The 20468-nt window shown below is 41.2% G+C and overlaps 1 protein-coding gene across 2 annotated transcripts in view; it reads right to left on the reverse strand.

Annotated features, from left to right (window-relative positions):
* Positions 1-5808: 5808 nt before the first annotated feature.
* Positions 5809-20468, reverse strand: part of FAM167A (family with sequence similarity 167 member A) — a 64352-nt gene continuing 49692 nt past the window's right edge. For both annotated transcript variants that reach the window (XM_075860880.1, XM_075860879.1), the window contains one exon: positions 5809-9513. In XM_075860880.1, coding sequence (XP_075716995.1) covers positions 9250-9513 — 264 coding nt within the window. In that variant the 3' untranslated portion in view covers positions 5809-9249. The remainder of the gene's footprint in view (positions 9514-20468) is intronic.

Consider the following 20468-nt stretch of genomic DNA (forward strand, 5'->3'; position numbering starts at 1 on the left):
TGTTATTTAATAGTTATAATAGTTATTTAAAAAAAAAACTGACCTTAAAGGAAGGACTGCACCCCTGTAGATAGTGACACACCACACCCCTGTAGATAGTGACACAGCCCCCTGTAGATAGTGGCACACTGCCGCCTGTAGATAGTGGCACACAGCTCCCTGTAGATAGTGGCACACAGCTCCCTGTAGATAGTGGCACACAGCTCCCTGTAGATAGTGGCACACAGCTCCCTGTAGATAGTGGCGCACAGCTCCCTGTAGATAGTGGCACACAGCTCCCTGTAGATAGTGGCGTACAGCTCCCTGTAGATAGTGGCACACAGCTCCCTGTAGATAGTGGCGCACAGCTCCCTGTAGATAGTGGCACACAGCTCCCTGTAGATAGTGGCGTACAGCTCCCTGTAGATAGTGGCACACAGCTCCCTGTAGATAGTGGCACACAGCTCCCTCTAGATAGTGGCGCACAGCTCCCTGTAGATAGTGGCGCACAGCTCCCTGTATATAGTGGCGCACAGCTCCCTCTAGATAGTGGCGCACAGCTCCCTGTAGATAGTGGCGCACAGCTCCCTGTATATAGTGGCGCACAGCTCCCTGTAGATAGTGGCACACAGCTCCCTGTAGATAGTGGCACACAGCTCCCTGTAGATAGTGGCACACAGCTCCCTGTAGATAGTGGCACACAGCTCCCTCTAGATAGTGGCGCACAGCTCCCTGTAGATAGTGGCACACAGCTCCCTGTAGATAGTGGCGCACAGCTCCCTGTAGATAGTGGCGTACAGCTCCCTGTAGATAGTGGCGCACAGCTCCCTGTAGATAGTGGCGTACAGCTCCCTGTAGATAGTGGCGCACAGCTCCATGTAGATAGTGGCACACAGCTCCCTGTAGATAGTGGCACACAGCTCCCTGTAGATAGTGGCACACAGCTCCCTCTAGATAGTGGCGCACAGCTCCCTGTAGATAGTGGCGCACAGCTCCCTGTAGATAGTGGCGCACAGCTCCCTGTAGATAGTGGCGCACAGCTCCCTCTAGATAGTGGCGCACTGCTCCCTGTAGATAGTAACACACCACACCCCTGTAGATAGTGACACAGACCCCTGTAGATAGTGGCACACTGCCGCCTGTAGACAGTGGCGTACAGCTCCCTGTAGATAGTGGCGCACAGCCCCCTGTAGATAGTGGCGCACAGCTCCCTGTATTCAGTGGCGCACAGCTCCCTGTAGATAGTGGCGCACAGCTCCCTGTACATAGTGGCGTACAGCTCCCTGTAGATAGTGGCGTACAGCTCCCTGTAGATAGTGGCGCACAGCTCCCTGGAGATAGTGGCGCACAGCTCCCTGTAGATAGTGGCGCACAGCTCACTGTAGATAGTGGCGCGCAGCTCCCTGTAGATAGTGGCGTGCAGCTCCCTGTAGATAGTGGCGTGCAGCTCCCTGTAGATAGTGGCGTGCAGCTCCCTGGAGATAGTGGCGCACAGCTCCCTGTAGATAGTGGCGTGCAGCTCCCTGTAGATAGTGGCGTGCAGCTCCCTGTAGATAGTGGCGCGCAGCTCCGTGTAGATAGTGGCACACAGCTCCCTGTAGACAGTGGCACACAGCTCCCTGTAGATAGTGACACACCACACCCCTGTAGATAGTGACACAGCCCCCTGTAGATAGTGGCACACTGCCGCCTGTAGATAGTGGCACACAGCTCCCTGTAGATAGTGGCACACAGCTCCCTGGAGATAGTGGCGCACAGCTCCCTGTAGATAGTGGCACACAGCTCCCTGTAGATAGTGGCACACAGCTCCCTGTAGATAGTGGCACACAGCTCCCTGTAGACAGTGGCACACAGCTCCCTGTAGATAGTGGCACACAGCTCCCTGTAGATAGTGAACACCACACCCCTGTAGATAGTGACACAGCCCCCTGTAGATAGTGGCACACTGCCGCCTGTAGATAGTGGCACACAGCTCCCTGTAGATAGTGGCACACAGCTCCCTGGAGATAGTGGCGCACAGCTCCCTGTAGATAGTGGCACACAGCTCCCTGTAGACAGTGGCACACAGCTCCCTGTAGATAGTGGCACACAGCTCCCTGTAGATAGTGACACACCACACCCCTGTAGATAGTGACACAGCCCCCTGTAGATAGTGGCACACTGCCGCCTGTAGATAGTGGCACACAGCTCCCTGTAGATAGTGGCACACAGCTCCCTGGAGATAGTGGCGCACAGCTCCCTGTAGATAGTGGCATGCAGCTCCCTGTAGATAGTGGCGCGCAGCTCCCTGTAGATAGTGGCACACAGCTCCCTGTAGACAGTGGCACACAGCTCCCTGTAGATAGTGACACACCACACCCCTGTAGATAGTGACACAGCCCCCTGTAGATAGTGGCACACTGCCGCCTGTAGATAGTGGCACACAGCTCCCTGTAGATAGTGGCACACAGCTCCCTGTAGATAGTGGCACACAGCTCCCTGTAGATAGTGGCACACCACACCCCTGTAGATAGTGACACAGCCCCCTGTAGATAGTGGCACACTGCCGCCTGTAGATAGTGGCGCACAGCTCCCTGTAGATAGTGGCACACAGCTCCCTGTAGATAGTGGCACACAGCTCCCTGTAGATAGTGGCACACAGCTCCCTGTAGACAGTGGCACACAGCTCCCTGTAGATAGTGGCACACAGCTCCCTGTAGATAGTGACACACCACACCCCTGTAGATAGTGACACAGCCCCCTGTAGATAGTGGCACACTGCCGCCTGTAGATAGTGGCACACAGCTCCCTGTAGATAGTGGCACACAGCTCCCTGTAGATAGTGGCACACAGCTCCCTGTAGATAGTGACACACCACACCCCTGTAGATAGTGACACAGCCCCCTGTAGATAGTGGCACACTGCCGCCTGTAGATAGTGGCGCACAGCTCCCTGTAGATAGTGGCACACAGCTCCCTGTAGATAGTGGCACACAGCTCCCTGTAGATAGTGGCACACAGCTCCCTGTAGACAGTGGCACACAGCTCCCTGTAGATAGTGGCACACAGCTCCCTGTAGATAGTGACACACCACACCCCTGTAGATAGTGACACAGCCCCCTGTAGATAGTGGCACACTGCCGCCTGTAGATAGTGGCACACAGCTCCCTGTAGATAGTGGCACACAGCTCCCTGGAGACAGTGGCGCACAGCTCCCTGTAGATAGTGGCGCACAGCTCCCTGTAGATAGTGGCACACAGCACCCTGTAGACAGTGGCACACAGCTCCCTGTAGATAGTGGCACACAGCTCCCTGTAGATAGTGACACACCACACCCCTGTAGATAGTGACACAGCCCCCTGTAGATAGTGGCACACTGCCGCCTGTAGATAGTGGCACACAGCTCCCTGTAGATAGTGGCACACAGCTCCCTGGAGATAGTGGCGCACAGCTCCCTGTAGATAGTGGCGCACAGCTCCCTGTAGATAGTGGCACACAGCTCCCTGTAGACAGTGGCACACATTTCCCTGTAGATAGTGGCACACAGCTCCCTGTAGATAGTGACACACCACACCCCTGTAGATAGTGACACAGCCCCCTGTAGATAGTGGCACACTGCCGCCTGTAGATAGTGGCACACAGCTCCCTGTAGATAGTGGCACACAGCTCCCTGGAGATAGTGGCGCACAGCTCCCTGTAGATAGTGGCGCACAGCTCCCTGTAGATAGTGGCGCACAGCTCCCTGTAGATAGTGGCGCACAGCTCCCTGTAGATAGTGGCTCACAGCTCCCTGTAGATAGTGGCACACACCCTTGCGTAGGCTGGCATGATCCAGTGACATTATTGCACCAGCCTGTGCTGAGATCCTGTCACAGCGCCTTATAGGCTGCAGGCCTAACGTGGCCTGTAGCCTATTAAATGGCAGAGCAAGGGAGCTCTTTTCTGTCATAGTATTCAATTGTATCTGCGTCCTAAGGAAATGTCCTAATTAAATGTGGCAATCGCCTGGGGGCCGGAAGCCTGATGCTAGGGACGCCAACGGGCATGAGGGGGCTCGTTGTTATGTTCCTGGCTGGGTGGCATGGGCCGCCTCATGTCATGAGCCCTGTAGCAGCCGTGACATTGACTTAAAGAAGAGAAGTAAAGATTCTGGGACGTTATGTAACACTTATAATACTCTGTGTGTTCAGTTACTGCAGTGGTGTTAGGCCTTAAAGGGTTGTTCCACCACTTAGTATTTCGACTAGATAGTCTGATTGGTGGATGTCTCACTGCTGGGACTCCCCATGATGCTGAGAATTGGAGTGTCCAGTCTGACTGCTCATTAAAGCGAATGGGATTTATGGAAACAGTCAAGTGAGTGTGCTCTTTGGATTGGTGGGGGGCCATCCCTCGGACCCCTAACGATCTATATAATAGATGCCATAAAAGTATTGAGTTGGAAAATCCCTTAAAGGGACTGTCTCAACATGACAACCCCTTTCTATATTGACGACGGCCTGGTGGTCAGCTGATCGCTGTGGGCCCATCTTCATAAACCCCTGGCAATCACCTGGTATCGCCAGGGGAAGCACTGGACAGCCACTCATTTTTCATACAGCGCCTACTACAGTACAAATGTAGCATTGCATGACGATGCAGCCATTTAAATACATAGCTGTCCATGTAATACATCGGTGGGCAGGGTCTGCCAAAGCGAGAGCTGCTGTTTGCAGCGGCTCTCCTCTTTGGCTAACAGAGGGGGGTCCTAAGCAGGGAACATTCCCTCTATGATGCGCTGGTTTTTCCTCTATGTGAAAGATGGGGCTTTATTTTTGTACCATTTTTGTTATTAGGGCCAAGAATAAGTCATTTTTTTCAACTTTTACACAAAAAATTGTAAGAAGCAGATATACAGATAGGACAGTCAGTTATCACGTTCCATTTATTTCGAATGCACCAAATCTTTGTTATTTTTTTTAAAAGCAGAAAAAAAATCCATACACATTCATAAAACCTTATAAAAAATGAATTCAGCCCTCACTACGTCCGAAGAATATTGACATTTTTTTTTTGTTGTTTTCTTTTCTGCATCATTTAACAAAACGCACTTTGGAATGAACTATTACGTAAAAATTATCAAAAAAAGAAAGGCCACATAGAAAGGTTAACACCCAGATATTAGGAGTATACAATCATAATAATACAATTTAACAAGTGGATGATACATAAGAACAAAAAAAGGCATCAGTTGGCATTTTTACAAATTACAGTGAGTGATGGTAGAACAGTGGAACATTATAATCTGTTGTGATCTTAGGTGTCCGCTACATTGACGATTTACTAATACTTTATATGACAATTCTAAAAGATACAGTATTTTTATATATACGTAACACTTTATTATTCTTATCAAATATGTTCTACCTGGTAAATCTAATAACCAAGAGATCAAAAATACCCTATTCTAATAATCAACTGATAGGTGTCACAGGCTTCGTTCACATCTGCGTCAGGGCTCCGTTTATGGGTTCCATCGGAGCTTTCCGTCAGGGGAAATCATGAACGGAAACCAAACTGAAACAAACGGAAACCATAGGTTTCCGTTTGCATCACCATTCATTTCAATGGTGACGGATCCGGTGCAAATGGTTTCCGTTTGTGACCGTTGTGTAAGGGTTCCGTTGTTTTGTCAGAATCAACACTGTAGTCGACTGCTCTATTCATTCTGTCAAAACAACGGAAACCCTTACACAACGGTGACAAACGGAAACCATTTGCACCGGATCCGTCACCATTGAAATGAATGGTGATGCAAACGGAAACCTATGTTTTACGTTTCTTTTAGTTTGGTTTCCGTTCATGGGTTCACCTGATGGAAAGCTCCAATGGAACCAATGAACGGAGTCCTGACGCAGATGTGAATGAATCCTACAGTATCTGAGTCAGTTATCAAGGTTAGGTGTTATCATCAAGTGTCAGGTGTTAGGGTCAAGAGTCAGGTGTCACATTCCGGTATCTGAGTCAGGTTTCAGGGTCAGGTGAAGTCTGGGTCAAGCATTAGAGACAGCTATCAGTGTAAGTTATTTCAGCTATCAGAAATGTGACTGCATCAGGTGTCAAAGTCAGGTTTCAGAGTCAGTTGTCAGAGTCAAATATTTGAGTCAAATATCATAATCAGAGTACCGTCTAAGTGTCAGATGTCAGGGTCAGATATTTGCGTTAGGTGTCAGAGTACAGTCTAAGTGTCAGATGTCAGGGTCAGATATTTGCGTTAGGTGTCAGAGTACCGTCTAAGTGTCAGATGTCAGGGTCAGATATTTGCGTTAGGTGTCAGAGTCAGAGTACAGTCTACCTGTCAGATGTCATAGTCGGATATTTGCGTTAGGTATCAGAGTCAGAGTACAGTCTAAGTGTCAGATGTCAGGGTCAGGTATTAGGATCAGGGTTATTGTTAAGTTATTTATTACCAACTTACATTAATATGATTTAGGATATTTGAGGATGTCCTAAAATTGACAAGGTTCACATTCATTATTTTAGCCAGTCCTCACATGAAGCAGGCAAGGCATCTAGAGCCTAAAAATGAACCCCATTGGGTGAGGTAGGGTCCTAAAAGTGGTGCAAAATCCAATAGTGGTTTTGTAATGATTAGAAGCCTAGAAGTGCTACTATTTGATCATGTTGCCATCAACCAATGTTTTTCTGTTACTAATATTTGTTTGAAGAGTCAATATAAAGTTTATTTCTACTTTTGTGCATATAATGTCATTTATCTTATCTTACAATAATATATCTCATACTCCGGTCACATACTAAATTGCAATAACAATTCCATTGACTGCCACTCGGACGGCCACAACTGCTTCGCTGATCTCCTACAAATACTCTGCTCTCTGGTGCATTGTATTGTGGGATACGTAGTTTTACTGTGGTAGGAGTTCTACAACGCTACACAATAATACACCAAAACACAGCATGCTCTGTAGGGACATTGACCCACCAGGGATCAGCATGGAGAAGTGAGGTGCTGCAACCTGAGAGCTAACTGGAAAACAGCAGCAATCTGAGTGCAGCTGTGGATGTGATTGAAGTACAGGACACAATATATCTCATCATCAGTGCAAGTGATCATATCACTATTGCTTATTACTGGTCTAAAAGCTGAACGGTGTGATATTAGGATAACCGTCCCACATTGCAAATTTCAATAATATTCATGGAAAGTTTATTAGTTTTCTTTTTGTCCCAGAAACAAATGATGACAATCATCATCTGTACTTTCCCTAACTTTCCAGCCTTGTATAAATTCTATTGGCCGGGGCTCTATATGTGGGTGGCATTGGCCATGGCAGAACTGGAAATTGGGAACTTTTTTTTTAAAGCCTCTATTAATACAGATGCTGCTACATTTTCACAATCAATTCTACTGCAAATGCCTGGAAATTGGTAGTACATACTACTGGATAATCTGGGATCCTTGGGCCAAAAAATTTCAAAATTGCCCCACATTTGCAGGGTCCACATGGGTTGCTGTTGAGGATGGGAAGTTTTAGAAAAGGTCGGGACTGTCTATAAGATCTATGCAACGGATCGAGATGAACTGCTATCCCATATTCTGGAACCTCTGATAATCCATAACCCCACTGGTCACTAGCGTCTTTTTGTCTCTACTCCATTGTTGGCTACCAATGTAAATCTGGAAAGGAGATTCCTATACAAGTTCACGCCACCCAATAGCAAAGAGTAAGGGTTCAACTAGGGGCAGTAAAGGTCATGGACCCTTACAACACACTATAGTCATGATGATGCTCTTGAGCTGGGTTAACACATACATTTGAGAAGCAATTATCTCTTGAATGTTCTCTTTTTGCAGGCCCAGAACTTTCACGGATCCTGCATTTGACTAAGGAGCCCCATTGGCGCTGCCCAACTCCATGGATGGACTGACCATCCTGATGTGTTGTCATGTATCATTCATCTGAACATCAATAATGCATGCGGTGATGGCACTACATTGCGCCATTCCGTGATGTTACACCATCGTGTCATACCAAGCTGTCATTGTGCACCTGTCTGCTGCTGACTACACAACGGCACCATCTCGGAACAGGTGCACAAAGCCCTGCTGACATCACACTGCTCCGCCAACACTGCACGCCTTCCTGCACAATGACAGCATGGCCGTATGACTTAATTATGTCCATGACTTGAAGTCTTGTCAAGGTTCGGAGGATGATATTACTGCCATGAAAGAACAAACCTGGTCATACAAGGTTAAAAAAGGAAGAAAGATGGGAGAATTGGGCCTCGGAGAACTTCTTGTATTAAGAACTTTGAAGAATGTCTGACAATATTTCACACATTTTGGAAATTTCCTTGCTAAAAGGGAATTTCTGACCCCTGGAAAGGACCACACATCTTCTGTGCTGGCACCATGGATGATACAGCAGGAGTCGTCTGAAAATGGGAGCTGCATTACCAACAATAGGTGCTGGGAGATGTATCACCATTTTTATGGACAACTTATTTAATGGTCTTTGTATAACGAACTTTCCAAGGAACACCATCTAAAGGTGGCATTTGCACCTGTATAGAATAGACTTGGTTTCCATGGATTTTACCTACCAAGTTTTGCCAATGACTTGGAGCTTAATAGGTAGGGAGAATGGCTTAGACTAGGACCTCACCTCCATGTGTACCCCATTACAGATACCATAAACCACAAGGCTAAATTATGGGAAATTATATGTTGAAAATTACAACTTTTGGTGGTCCATGTTGGACACCAAGAAGATGTATGGTAATGGCCAAATTACTGTAACCAATGATAGACTTTATTGATGAATGCTTGGCTGATGAATCTCTAAGTCATTGAATGCCATTATCTGAACTCATTATATACTGCTAACGTTTGAGTAACACTGAAGCGTTGTGCTATTAAATCCATTAGTAACATCTGTTGACCTTGCCTTGGCCATCGACCCAATGTTTTCCTTCACTACTGCAAGTTTCCATATACTTATATATCCTACAACAGTCCACATCCCTGTATGTATATTGCAGAATATTGGTCATGTCTAGCAGTCAGTAGTAATGCACATCATGAATGTCTCCAGGAAGAACCTTTCATTGTATATTCTTGTCTGGATTTGGACTGACTGCCATGCATCGTTACATAATATGTTGCCTTGTCCGATGCTCCGGTCAGTGTTGGGTGGCATGATAAGCTGGTACTAAATTAAGGCAGCAGGACACTATGATTTTTATTTTTATGTAAAAAAACCTCCTGGAACATTGTTGGTTGAAGGTTCTAGCAGAGGGAAAACCTCCTCGAGTTGATGTTCATTTTGGTAACCCCGATAAGTTTAAGAGGTGTAGAAAGGCCAAATGAGGACATCATAGGGAAGTCACATAGGAGGTCCGAGAGCTCATCCCTTTCCTCCAGTTCATAGGTGGCATCGTTCAGCATTCGTCGGTGGAGATGACAAGTTTGTTCAATCTTCAGCTTGTTAATGTCACTGCGGAGCCTCATGAGCTGCCTCGCCAACTGCTGGTCCTGAAGACGCATTTCAGTCTATAATAAAGAAAAAGAACACCCATAAGAACAGTTGAAAAGACTTAATAAATATTAATTTTGGGCAGTGCCAATGCCCAACTCATGTGCCCAGCAATTGCCAAAACACTCATTATCCTTTCATAAAGACTCAGAAATAATGTAAGAAGACGTGAACCCCAAAGTCTTCCAGTAAAGAGAATTAGTATGATCTCATGAAACAGACTATTGTAGCATCCATGGCCGCGGGCCGTCGGGTTTACTCACCTCCCGACGCCCGCAGCCATGGATCTGTGAGCGCTGGACTCCGTCTCCCTCCTAGGAGATGCCAGCGCTCACTTCCGCTCCGTTCGGCTGGATCCCGTAGGGTGCGCGCGCACGCTCGCGCCCGGCCTTAAAGGGCCAGCGCGCGCAATTAGGAAAATTGTTATCACCATCAACTGCCACGATTTCCTGGTCTATAAGAAGGCCCCTGGCCTTCTAATCCTTGCCTGAGCGTTGTTAGACTTTCCCAGTCTGTCTCGCAAATGGTTACTTAGTGTCTCCCGTTCCAGCTGTTACCCGTGCCCTGTTACCGTTCCTGCATTCCGTATTGTTCCTGTGCCTACCCGCGTTCAAGTGTCTCCTGCCACATCAAGTGCCATCTGCCACGTCAAGTGCCATCTGCCACCTCAAGTGTCATCGGATACTGCCCGCCACGTCTGGCGCCACTTGCCGCACCTGCCTCCATCCGTGCTGAAGCCACAGCCACCGCCTGGACTATTTCAGGTACCCGAGCATACTGTCTACCATTTACTTCTGCTTAGACTGTGACCTGGTCAGCTGCCTCCCCGCTATGGCGGAGCGGCCTAGTGGGTCCACATACCCTGTGCCCGTGAAACCTATACTGTGTACAACCCATCTAATGTCTTCTCAAGTTCATGTCTTGGTACATATCCATGAGGAATCCTCTCATATTATAATCTTATATATAGGAAATAGTATAATAGTAGTTATATTCTTGTATATAGAGGCAGTATTATAGTAGTTATATTCTTGTATATAGGAGGAGTATTATAGTAGTTATATTCTTGTATATATCGGCAGTATTATAGTAGTTATATTCTTATATATAGGGGCAGTATTATAGTAGTTATATTCTTGTATATAGGGGGCAGTATTATAGTAGTTATATTCTTGTATATAGGGGCAGTATTATAGTAGGTATATTCTTGTATATAGGAGCAGTATTATAGTAGTTATATTCTTGTATATAGGAGCAGTATTATAGTAGTTATATTCTTGTATATAGAGGCAGTATTATAGTAGTTATATTCTTATATATAGAGGCAGTATAATAGTAGTTATATTCTTGTATATAGGGGCATTATTATAGTAGTTATATTCTTGTATATAGGAGCAGTATTATAGTAGTTATATTCCTGTATATAGGGGGCAGTATTATAGTAGTTATATTCTTGTATATAGGGGGCAGTATTATAGTAGTTATATTCTTGTATATAGGAGCAGTATTATAGTAGTTATATTCTTGTATATAGGGGGCAGTATAATAGTAGTTATATTCTTGTATATAGGAGCAGTATTATAGTATTTATATTCTTGTATATAGGAGCAGTAGTATAGTAGTTATATTCTTGTATATAGGGGCAGTATTATAGTACTTATATTCTTGTATATAGGGGCAGTATTATAGTAGTTATATTCTTGTACATAGGGGGCAGTATTATAGTAGTTATATTCGTGTGTACATAGGGGGCAGTATTATAGTAGTTATATTCTTGTGTATAGGAGCAGTATTATAGTAGTTATATTCTTGTATATAGGAGCAGTATTATAGTAGTTATATTCTTGTACATAGGGGCAGTATTATAGTAGTTATATTCTTGTATATAGGGGCAGTATTATAGCAGTTATATTCTTGTATATAATGGCAGTATTATAGTAGTTATATTCTTGTATATAGGGAGCAGTATTATAGTAGTTATATTCTTGTATATAGGGGCAGTATTATAGTAGTTATATTCTTGTATATAGGGGCAGTATAATAGTAGTTATATTCTTGTATATAATGGCAGTATTATAGTAGTTATATTCTTGTATATAGGGGCAGTGTTATAGTAGTTATATTCTTGTATATAGGGGCAGTATTATAGTAGTTATATTCTTGTATATAGGAGCAGTGTTATAGTAGTTATATTCTTGTATATAGGGGACAGTATTATAGTAGTTATATTCTTGTATATAGGGGCAGTATTATAGTAGTTATATTCTTCTATATAGGGAGCAGTATTATAGTAGTTATATTCTTGTATATAGGGGCAGTACTATAGTAGTTATATTCTTGTATATAGGGAGCAGTATTATAGTAGTTATATTCTTGTATATAGGGGGCAGTATTATAGTAGTTATATTCTTGTATATAGGGGGCAGTATTATAGTAGTTATATTCTTGTATATAGGAGGCAGAATTATACTAGTTATATTCTTGTATATAGGGGGGGCGATATTATAGTTGTTATATTCTTGTACATAGGGGCAGTATTATAGTAGTTATATTCTTGTATATAGAGGCAGTATTATAGCAGTTATATTCTTGTATATAGGGGCAGCATTATAGTAGTTATATTCTTGTATATAGAGGCAGTATTATAGTAGTTATATTTTTGTATATAGGGGCAGTATTATAGTAGTTATATTCTTGTATATAGGGAGCAGTATTATAGTAGTTATATTCTTGTATATAGGGGGCAGTATTATAGTAGTAATATTCTTGTCCATAGGAGAGGATAGACGTGTGCTTGTGAGCTCCCTGTTAGGACTATGCATGGCTTCTGACCCAGGTGGAGGGGAGGGGTCCTGGGCTGATGATCCTGGGAAAGCCCAGAGTCTGGAGTTTGGCCTGCAGCATGGAGATGGTGGAGGTGATGATCTGGAAATGGTGGCTGGTGAGTCAACTGAATCTCATGATGTTGGTGAATTGTGCACAAAAATGACAAAGAAAAATATCTTTAAAATGGAAATGCAAGTTCGCAAATTGAGAACTGAAATTAACCAAGAGACTGATCCAAAGGCAAAGCTGATGAAATGTGAGTGTCTGGATGTTTGCACACGTGAGCTGGTGATATTGAAGGAGAGATTGCAGAAAGAATCATGCACAGTACCCAAAATAAAGAACTGGGCAGTTGAGAACAAAAGGGAGACCAGAGGCCAAACTGTGAAAAGAAAAAATATCATTGCAAAAAAAGACACTGACTATAATATTGTGGCGCAGGGAAACCCTGGAAGATATGAGTGTGCAGTGGCTGGAGGATCACATCTCTCATCATGTGTGAGGTCTGTGCAATCAGCCAACACAAATGCTGCTAAAGCTGCAGAGAAATTTGTGCCAGCTGACGAGGGGTTAACTGCAGTAGACTCTATGTGCAGTACTGATGAAGTGAATGCGAGTGGCACTCCTGGGAGTGAGCAAGAAAGTGCCGCATATACTGACATTGTAAGTGAGACCTCGCTCACCGCGGTGATTGACAGTCTGATATCTGATGAACCAGCGGCACAGGCTGAGGCGGACATTGCAGACCCTGTTCTGGAGGTTCAGCCGTCCGCAGTGTCAGTGAATGGAGTGCAGGTTACACAGCGATCAGGAGCAGACACAGGAGGATCTGCAGTACAATCAGCTGAGGAGGGGTCCAGTCCTGACCCACCTGCTGACAGACCTCAGTACAGGAGACTGTTCTCCAGCGTCACAAGACCGACTAACCCCACACCTCAGAGGAGGAACGCGGTCAGAATCAGGTACTCAGGACCAGAGGAAAACCTCCCCTCCAGACTCTACATTGGGAAAGTTTTGTTGAAGGAGTTTATGAAGTTTAAAGCTTCTGAGGTGTTCGCTCTGATCCACGTTCCCTCCAGCAAGAATTATGACATCAGTTTCAAGCTGCAATATAGTCTAGATTTATTCTGGAGTATTTATAATGATACAAAGGAGCACGCGATGTGGGAGCATCTACATGTCATCCATCTGACTAAACCCCAGGTAGTCACCGCCACCGTCCTGTTCCAGTCTGAGGTGGTGGCTCTGGCAGATTTGCAGCACTGGTTGAGCAGATATTGTGAGGTGAAGAGACTGCCAACAAAGATCTATGATGAGGAGGAGATCTGGAATGGAGGATATTCTGTCAAGATCCAGCTGGTTCAGGAGAATGGAGTGACCAGACATCTGCCGCACTCCTTCTACCTGGGCTCGGAGAGAGGCGTATGTTACTACCCTGGTCAACCGCGACTATGCCATAGATGTGGGGGCAGACACCTGGCATTCAACTGTTCCCGTATTAAGTGCTCACTATGTGGTCAGTTTGGCCATGTGAAGGACGATTGTACAGGACCTGTCATCTGTAACCTGTGCTTAGGACCTGGACATGCATTCCGGGAGTGTCCACATGCAGAACATAATAAGGAGGAGACCTTTAAAGAAGCCATGGAGGAAGAGCAGGAGGAAGTCTCCATATGTGTAGATATGACCCCAGAACCTGGAAGCCCCAGCGATGATGTGAGCCAAAGTACCAGAGACCCTGCTCCAGAGACGAATGTACCATCTGTGGATGCTGCACAAGTGTCACCAGCCACTGAAAATAGAGGTCATGCTAAAAGTAAAATATCCAGTCGCTCTGTCACCAAAACATCTAAACATCTGCCCAACACCAGTAAGGAACCAGCTGATCCAGCCGCAGCGAACAGTAAGGAACCAGCTGAGCCAGCCGCAGCGACCAGTAAAAAACCAGCTGGGCCAGCCGCAGTGACCAGTAAAAAACCAGCTGATCCAGCCGCAGCAACCAGTAAGGAACCAGCTGATCCAGCCGCAGCGACCAGTAAAAAACCAGCTGATCAAGCCGCAGTGACCAGTATGGATGAGGAGGGATTTCAGACGGTTAAAAGGAGAAGTCAAATAGATGATTCTTCTAGGAAAAAAATCACTGCTGCAAAGAAATCACCGGAGTCTCCAGTGCTGGCGATAACTGGGGGACATTACTGTGCGCTGGGGGAAGATGACCAGGAAGAAGAAGCAGAGATGGAGCAAGTCTCCTCACACAACCCAGATCACGTACCTCAGGATGAAGACGCTGACCCCCCAATGTCCATCAAAAGATGGGGTGTTACAGGACATAGCAGTGGAAGAAGGAAAAAAAGTAGAAAAGACATGTAACCAAGATGAGGCTGAAAATCACCTCCTATTAATGTGAACAGTGTGAAGAATAGGAGCAGGCGGCAGGCGATATTCAAGCGTCTGTCTGACGACAAAACCAATGCCATCTTTATACAAGAGACTTATCTACAGAGTAATGTCCCTGCAGTGTCCCTGCAGTCCCCACATCTAGTGGGACAGAGAAACTCTCAGCTGCTCTATGGATACTTCTAGCCCGAACTCCATTTATATCATAGAGGTTCACTATATGTCATAAATGTGGTGACCGTGTACCCTCTGTGGTGTGCGCGATGCTGCCCGGTCACCAATAAAGAAGAACTCTCCTGTAATACTGTCTAGAATAATATCATGAAAAATAGTTGAAACAATCTATACTGGAGCAATATTCATATATTATGGTTTGTTTAATGATTGTGATGTTATCAAGAGACAAATGTTTATTTTCTTTATCTGTTATGAGTGTATTGCAAAGGTATTGTAATAATTTGTTGCAAGTTTTCAAATAAAAAAGATAATTATAGTAGTTATATTCTTGTATATAGGGGGGGCGGTATTATAGTTGTTATATTCTTGTACATAGGGGCAGTATTATAGTAGTTATATTCTTGTATATAGAGGCAGTATTATAGCAGTTATATTCTTGTATATAGGGAGCAGTATTATAGTAGTTATATTCTTGTATATAGGGGCAGTATTATAGTAGTTATATTCTTGTATATAGGGGCAGTATTATAGTAGTTATATTCTTGTATATAGGGGCAGTATTATAGTAGTTATATTCTTGTATATAGGGGCAGTATTATAGTAGTTATATTCTTGTATATAGGAGCAGTGTTATAGTAGTTATATTCTTGTATATAAGGGGCAGTATTACAGTAGTTATATTCTTGTATATAGGGGCAGTATTATAGTAGTTATATTCTTGTATATAGGGAGCAGTATTATAGTAGTTATATTCTTGTATATTGGAGGCAGTATTATACTAGTTATATTCTTGTATATAGGGGGGCGGTATTATAGTAGTTATATTCTTGTATATAGTAGGCCGTGTTATAGTAGTTATGTTCTTGTATATAGAGGCAGTATTATAGTAGTTATATTCTTGTATATAGGGGCAGTATTATAGTAGTTATATTCTTGTATATAGGGGCTGTATTATAGTAGTTATATTCTTGTATATAGGGAGCAGTATTAATGTAGTTAAATTCTTGTATACATGAGGCAGTGTTATAGTAGTTATATTCTTGTATATAGGAGCAGTATTATAGTGTTTATATTCTTGTATATAGGGGCAGTATTATAGTAGTTATATTCTTGTATATAGGAGCAGTATTATAGTAGTTATATTCTTGTATATAGGGGGCAGTATTATAGTAGTTATATTCTTGTATATAGGAGCAGTATTATAGTAGTTATATTCTTGTATATAGGGAGCAGTATTATAGTAGTTATATTCTTGTATATAGGGGCAGTATTATAGTAGTTATATTCTTGTATATAGAGGCAGTATTATAGTAGTTATTTTCTTGTATATAGGGGCAGTATTATAGTAGTTATATTCTTGTATATAGGGAGCAGTATTATAGTAGTTATATTCTTGTATATAGGGGCAGTATTATAGTAGTTATATTCTTGTATATAGGAGGCAGTATTATACTAGTTATATTCTTGTATATAGGGGGCGGTATTATAGTTGTTATATTCTTGTATATAGAAGCAGTATTATAGTAGTTATATTCTTGTATATAGGGGGCAGTATTATAGTAGTTATATTCTTGTATATAGTAGGCAGTGTTATAGTAGTTATATTCTTGTATATAGGGGCAGTATTATAGTAGTTATATTCATGTATATAGGGGCAGTATTATAGGAGTTATATTCTTGTATATAGGGAGCAGTATTAATGTAGTTAAATTCTTGTATACATGAGGCAGTGTTATAGTAGTTATATTCTTGTATATAGGGGCAGTATTATAGTAGTTATATTCTTGTATATAGGAGGCAGTATTATACTAGTTATATTCTTGTATATAGGGGGCGGTATTATAGTTGTTATATTCTTGTATATAGAAGCAGTATTATAGTAGTTATATTCTTGTATATAGGGGGCAGTATTATAGTAGTTATATTCTTGTATATAGTAGGCAGTGTTATAGTAGTTATATTCTTGTATATAGGGGCAGTATTATAGTAGTTATATTCATGTATATAGGGGCAGTATTATAGGAGTTATATTCTTGTATATAGGGAGCAGTATTAATGTAGTTAAATTCTTGTATACATGAGGCAGTGTTATAGTAGTTATATTCTTGTATATAGGGGCAGTATTATAGTAGTTATATTATTGTATATAGGAGCAGTATTATAGTGTTTATATTCTTGTATATAGGGGGCAGTATTATAGTAGTTATATTCTTGTATATAGGGGGCAGTATTATAGTAGTTATATTCTTGTATATAGGGGCAGTATTATAGTAGCTATATTCTTGTATATAGGAGCAGTGTTATAGTAGTTATATTCTTGTATATAGGGGACAGTATTATAGTAGTTATATTCTTGTATATAGGGGCAGTATTATAGTAGTTATATTCTTGTATATAGGGAGCAGTATTATAGTAGTTATATTCTTGTATATAGGGGCAGTATTATAGTAGTTATATTATTGTATATAGGAGCAGTATTATAGTGTTTATATTCTTGTATATAGGGGGCAGTATTATAGTAGTTATATTCTTGTATATAGGAGCAGTATTATAGTAGTTATATTCTTGTATATAGGGGGCAGTATAATAGTAGTTATATTCTTGTATATAGGTGCAGTATTATAGTAGTTATATTCTTGTATATAGGAGCAGTATTATAGTAGTTATATTCTTGTATATAGGGGCAGTATTATAGTAGTTATATTCTTGTATATATGGGCAGTATTATAGTAGTTATATTCTTGTATATAGGGGCAGTATTATAGTAGTTATATTCTTGTACATAGGGGGCAGTATTATAGTAGTTATATTCGTGTGTGTATATAGGGGGCCGTATTATAGTATTTATATTCTTGTATATAGGGGGCCGTATTATAGTATTTATATTCTTATATATAGTGGCAGTATTATAGTAGTTATATTCTTGTATATAGGGGCAGTATTATAGTAGTTATATTCTTGTACATAGGGGGCAGTATTATAGTAGTTATATTCGTGTGTGTATATAGGGGGCCGTATTATAGTATTTATATTCTTGTATATAGGGGGCCGTATTATAGTATTTATATTCTTATATATAGTGGCAGTATTATAGTAGTTATATTCTTGTATATAGGGGCAGTATTATAGTAGTTATATTCTTGTATATAGGGGCAGTATTATAGTAATTATATTCTTGTATATAGGAGCAGTATTATAGTAGTTATATTCTTGTATATAGGAGCAGTATTATAGTAGTTATATTCATGTATATAGGGGCAGTATTATAGGAGTTATATTCTTGTATATAGGGAGCAGTATTAATGTAGTTAAATTCTTGTATACATGAGGCAGTGTTATAGTAGTTATATTCTTGTATATAGGGGCAGTATTATAGTAGTTATATTATTGTATATAGGAGCAGTATTATAGTGTTTATATTCTTGTATATAGGGGGCAGTATTATAGTAGTTATATTCTTGTATATAGGGGGCAGTATTATAGTAGTTATATTCTTGTATATAGGGGCAGTATTATAGTAGTTATATTCTTGTATATAGGAGCAGTGTTATAGTAGTTATATTCTTGTATATAGGGGACAGTATTATAGTAGTTATATTCTTGTATATAGGGGCAGTATTATAGTAGTTATATTCTTGTATATAGGGAGCAGTATTATAGTAGTTATATTCTTGTATATAGGGGCAGTATTATAGTAGTTATATTATTGTATATAGGAGCAGTATTATAGTGTTTATATTCTTGTATATAGGGGGCAGTATTATAGTAGTTATATTCTTGTATATAGGAGCAGTATTATAGTAGTTATATTCTTGTATATAGGGGGCAGTATAATAGTAGTTATATTCTTGTATATAGGTGCAGTATTATAGTAGTTATATTCTTGTATATAGGAGCAGTATTATAGTAGTTATATTCTTGTATATAGGGGCAGTATTATAGTAGTTATATTCTTGTATATATGGGCAGTATTATAGTAGTTATATTCTTGTATATAGGGGCAGTATTATAGTAGTTATATTCTTGTACATAGGGGGCAGTATTATAGTAGTTATATTCGTGTGTGTATATAGGGGGCCGTATTATAGTATTTATATTCTTGTATATAGGGGGCCGTATTATAGTATTTATATTCTTATATATAGTGGCAGTATTATAGTAGTTATATTCTTGTATATAGGGGCAGTATTATAGTAGTTATATTCTTGTACATAGGGGGCAGTATTATAGTAGTTATATTCGTGTGTGTATATAGGGGGCCGTATTATAGTATTTATATTCTTGTATATAGGGGGCCGTATTATAGTATTTATATTCTTATATATAGTGGCAGTATTATAGTAGTTATATTCTTGTATATAGGGGCAGTATTATAGTAGTTATATTCTTGTATATAGGGGCAGTATTATAGTAATTATATTCTTGTATATAGGAGCAGTATTATAGTAGTTATATTCTTGTATATAGGAGCAGTATTATAGTAGTTATATTCTTGTATATAGGGGGCAGTATAGTAGTTATATTCTTGTATATGGGGGGAAGTATTATAGTAGTTATATTCTTTTATATAGGGGGCAGTATTATAGTAGTTATATTCTTGTATATAGGGAGCAGTATTATAGTAGTTATATTCTTGTATATAGGAGCAGTATTATAGTAGTTATATTCTTGTATATAGGGGCAGTATTATAGTAGTTATATTCTTTTATATAGGGGGCAGTATTATAGTAGTTATATTCTTGTATATAGGGAGCAGTATTATAGTAGTTATATTCTTGTATGTAGGAGCAGTATTATAGTAGTTATATTCTTGTATATAGGGGCAGTATTATAGTAGTTATATTCTTGTATATAGAAGCAGTATTATACTAGTTATATTCTTGTATATAGGGGGCAGTATTATACTATTTATATTCTTGTATATAGGGGCAGTATTATAGTAGTTATATTCTTGTATATAGGGAGCAGTATTATAGTAGTTATATTCTTGTATATAGGGGCAGTATTATAGTCGTTATATTCTTGCGAATATGTCTATAATATGTTTACCATGTAACTTAGGAATGACTACTGCACCATGATTACGGTACCCATTGCAACTAAATTAGCCTTAAGTGATACATTGTGCTATTTTCCAATACTCTTGGTTCTCCATTCATCTTACAAAAATGTCTAGAAAGTTTATCTGTCCCTAATTCTGCATCTCTTGGTATCATGTCTCTGCATTGAACACCAGGAGACATTTGTTGTAGTGACTGGTATTCAGCACATGGAGCAGGTCCAAGACTTTGTAATCTTGATAAAAAAAGCATAAAATAGTTGTCAGTTTGATCTAAGGAATTTCTCTGGGGCCCAGCACATCTCAGCACTTAACAAACATTGTGGACATCACATCTTCTATACTGGGGAAAATGCCTTTGGGTCTTGGCCAAGGTGAAGGATTTACTTTCTTCTATTGAAAACACCAGCCATAGAAGATTTGCCCTTTAAAATCAAGCGTTTTACAATGTCTTTTTTCAGAGGCTGTAAAAACAAAAATAAAGCGCTGAATAGCAAGAGAACATTCCCTGTG

The sequence above is a fragment of the Rhinoderma darwinii genome, chromosome 4 (genome assembly GCF_050947455.1).
Source record: "Rhinoderma darwinii isolate aRhiDar2 chromosome 4, aRhiDar2.hap1, whole genome shotgun sequence".
Taxonomy (NCBI): Eukaryota; Metazoa; Chordata; class Amphibia; order Anura; family Rhinodermatidae; genus Rhinoderma; species Rhinoderma darwinii.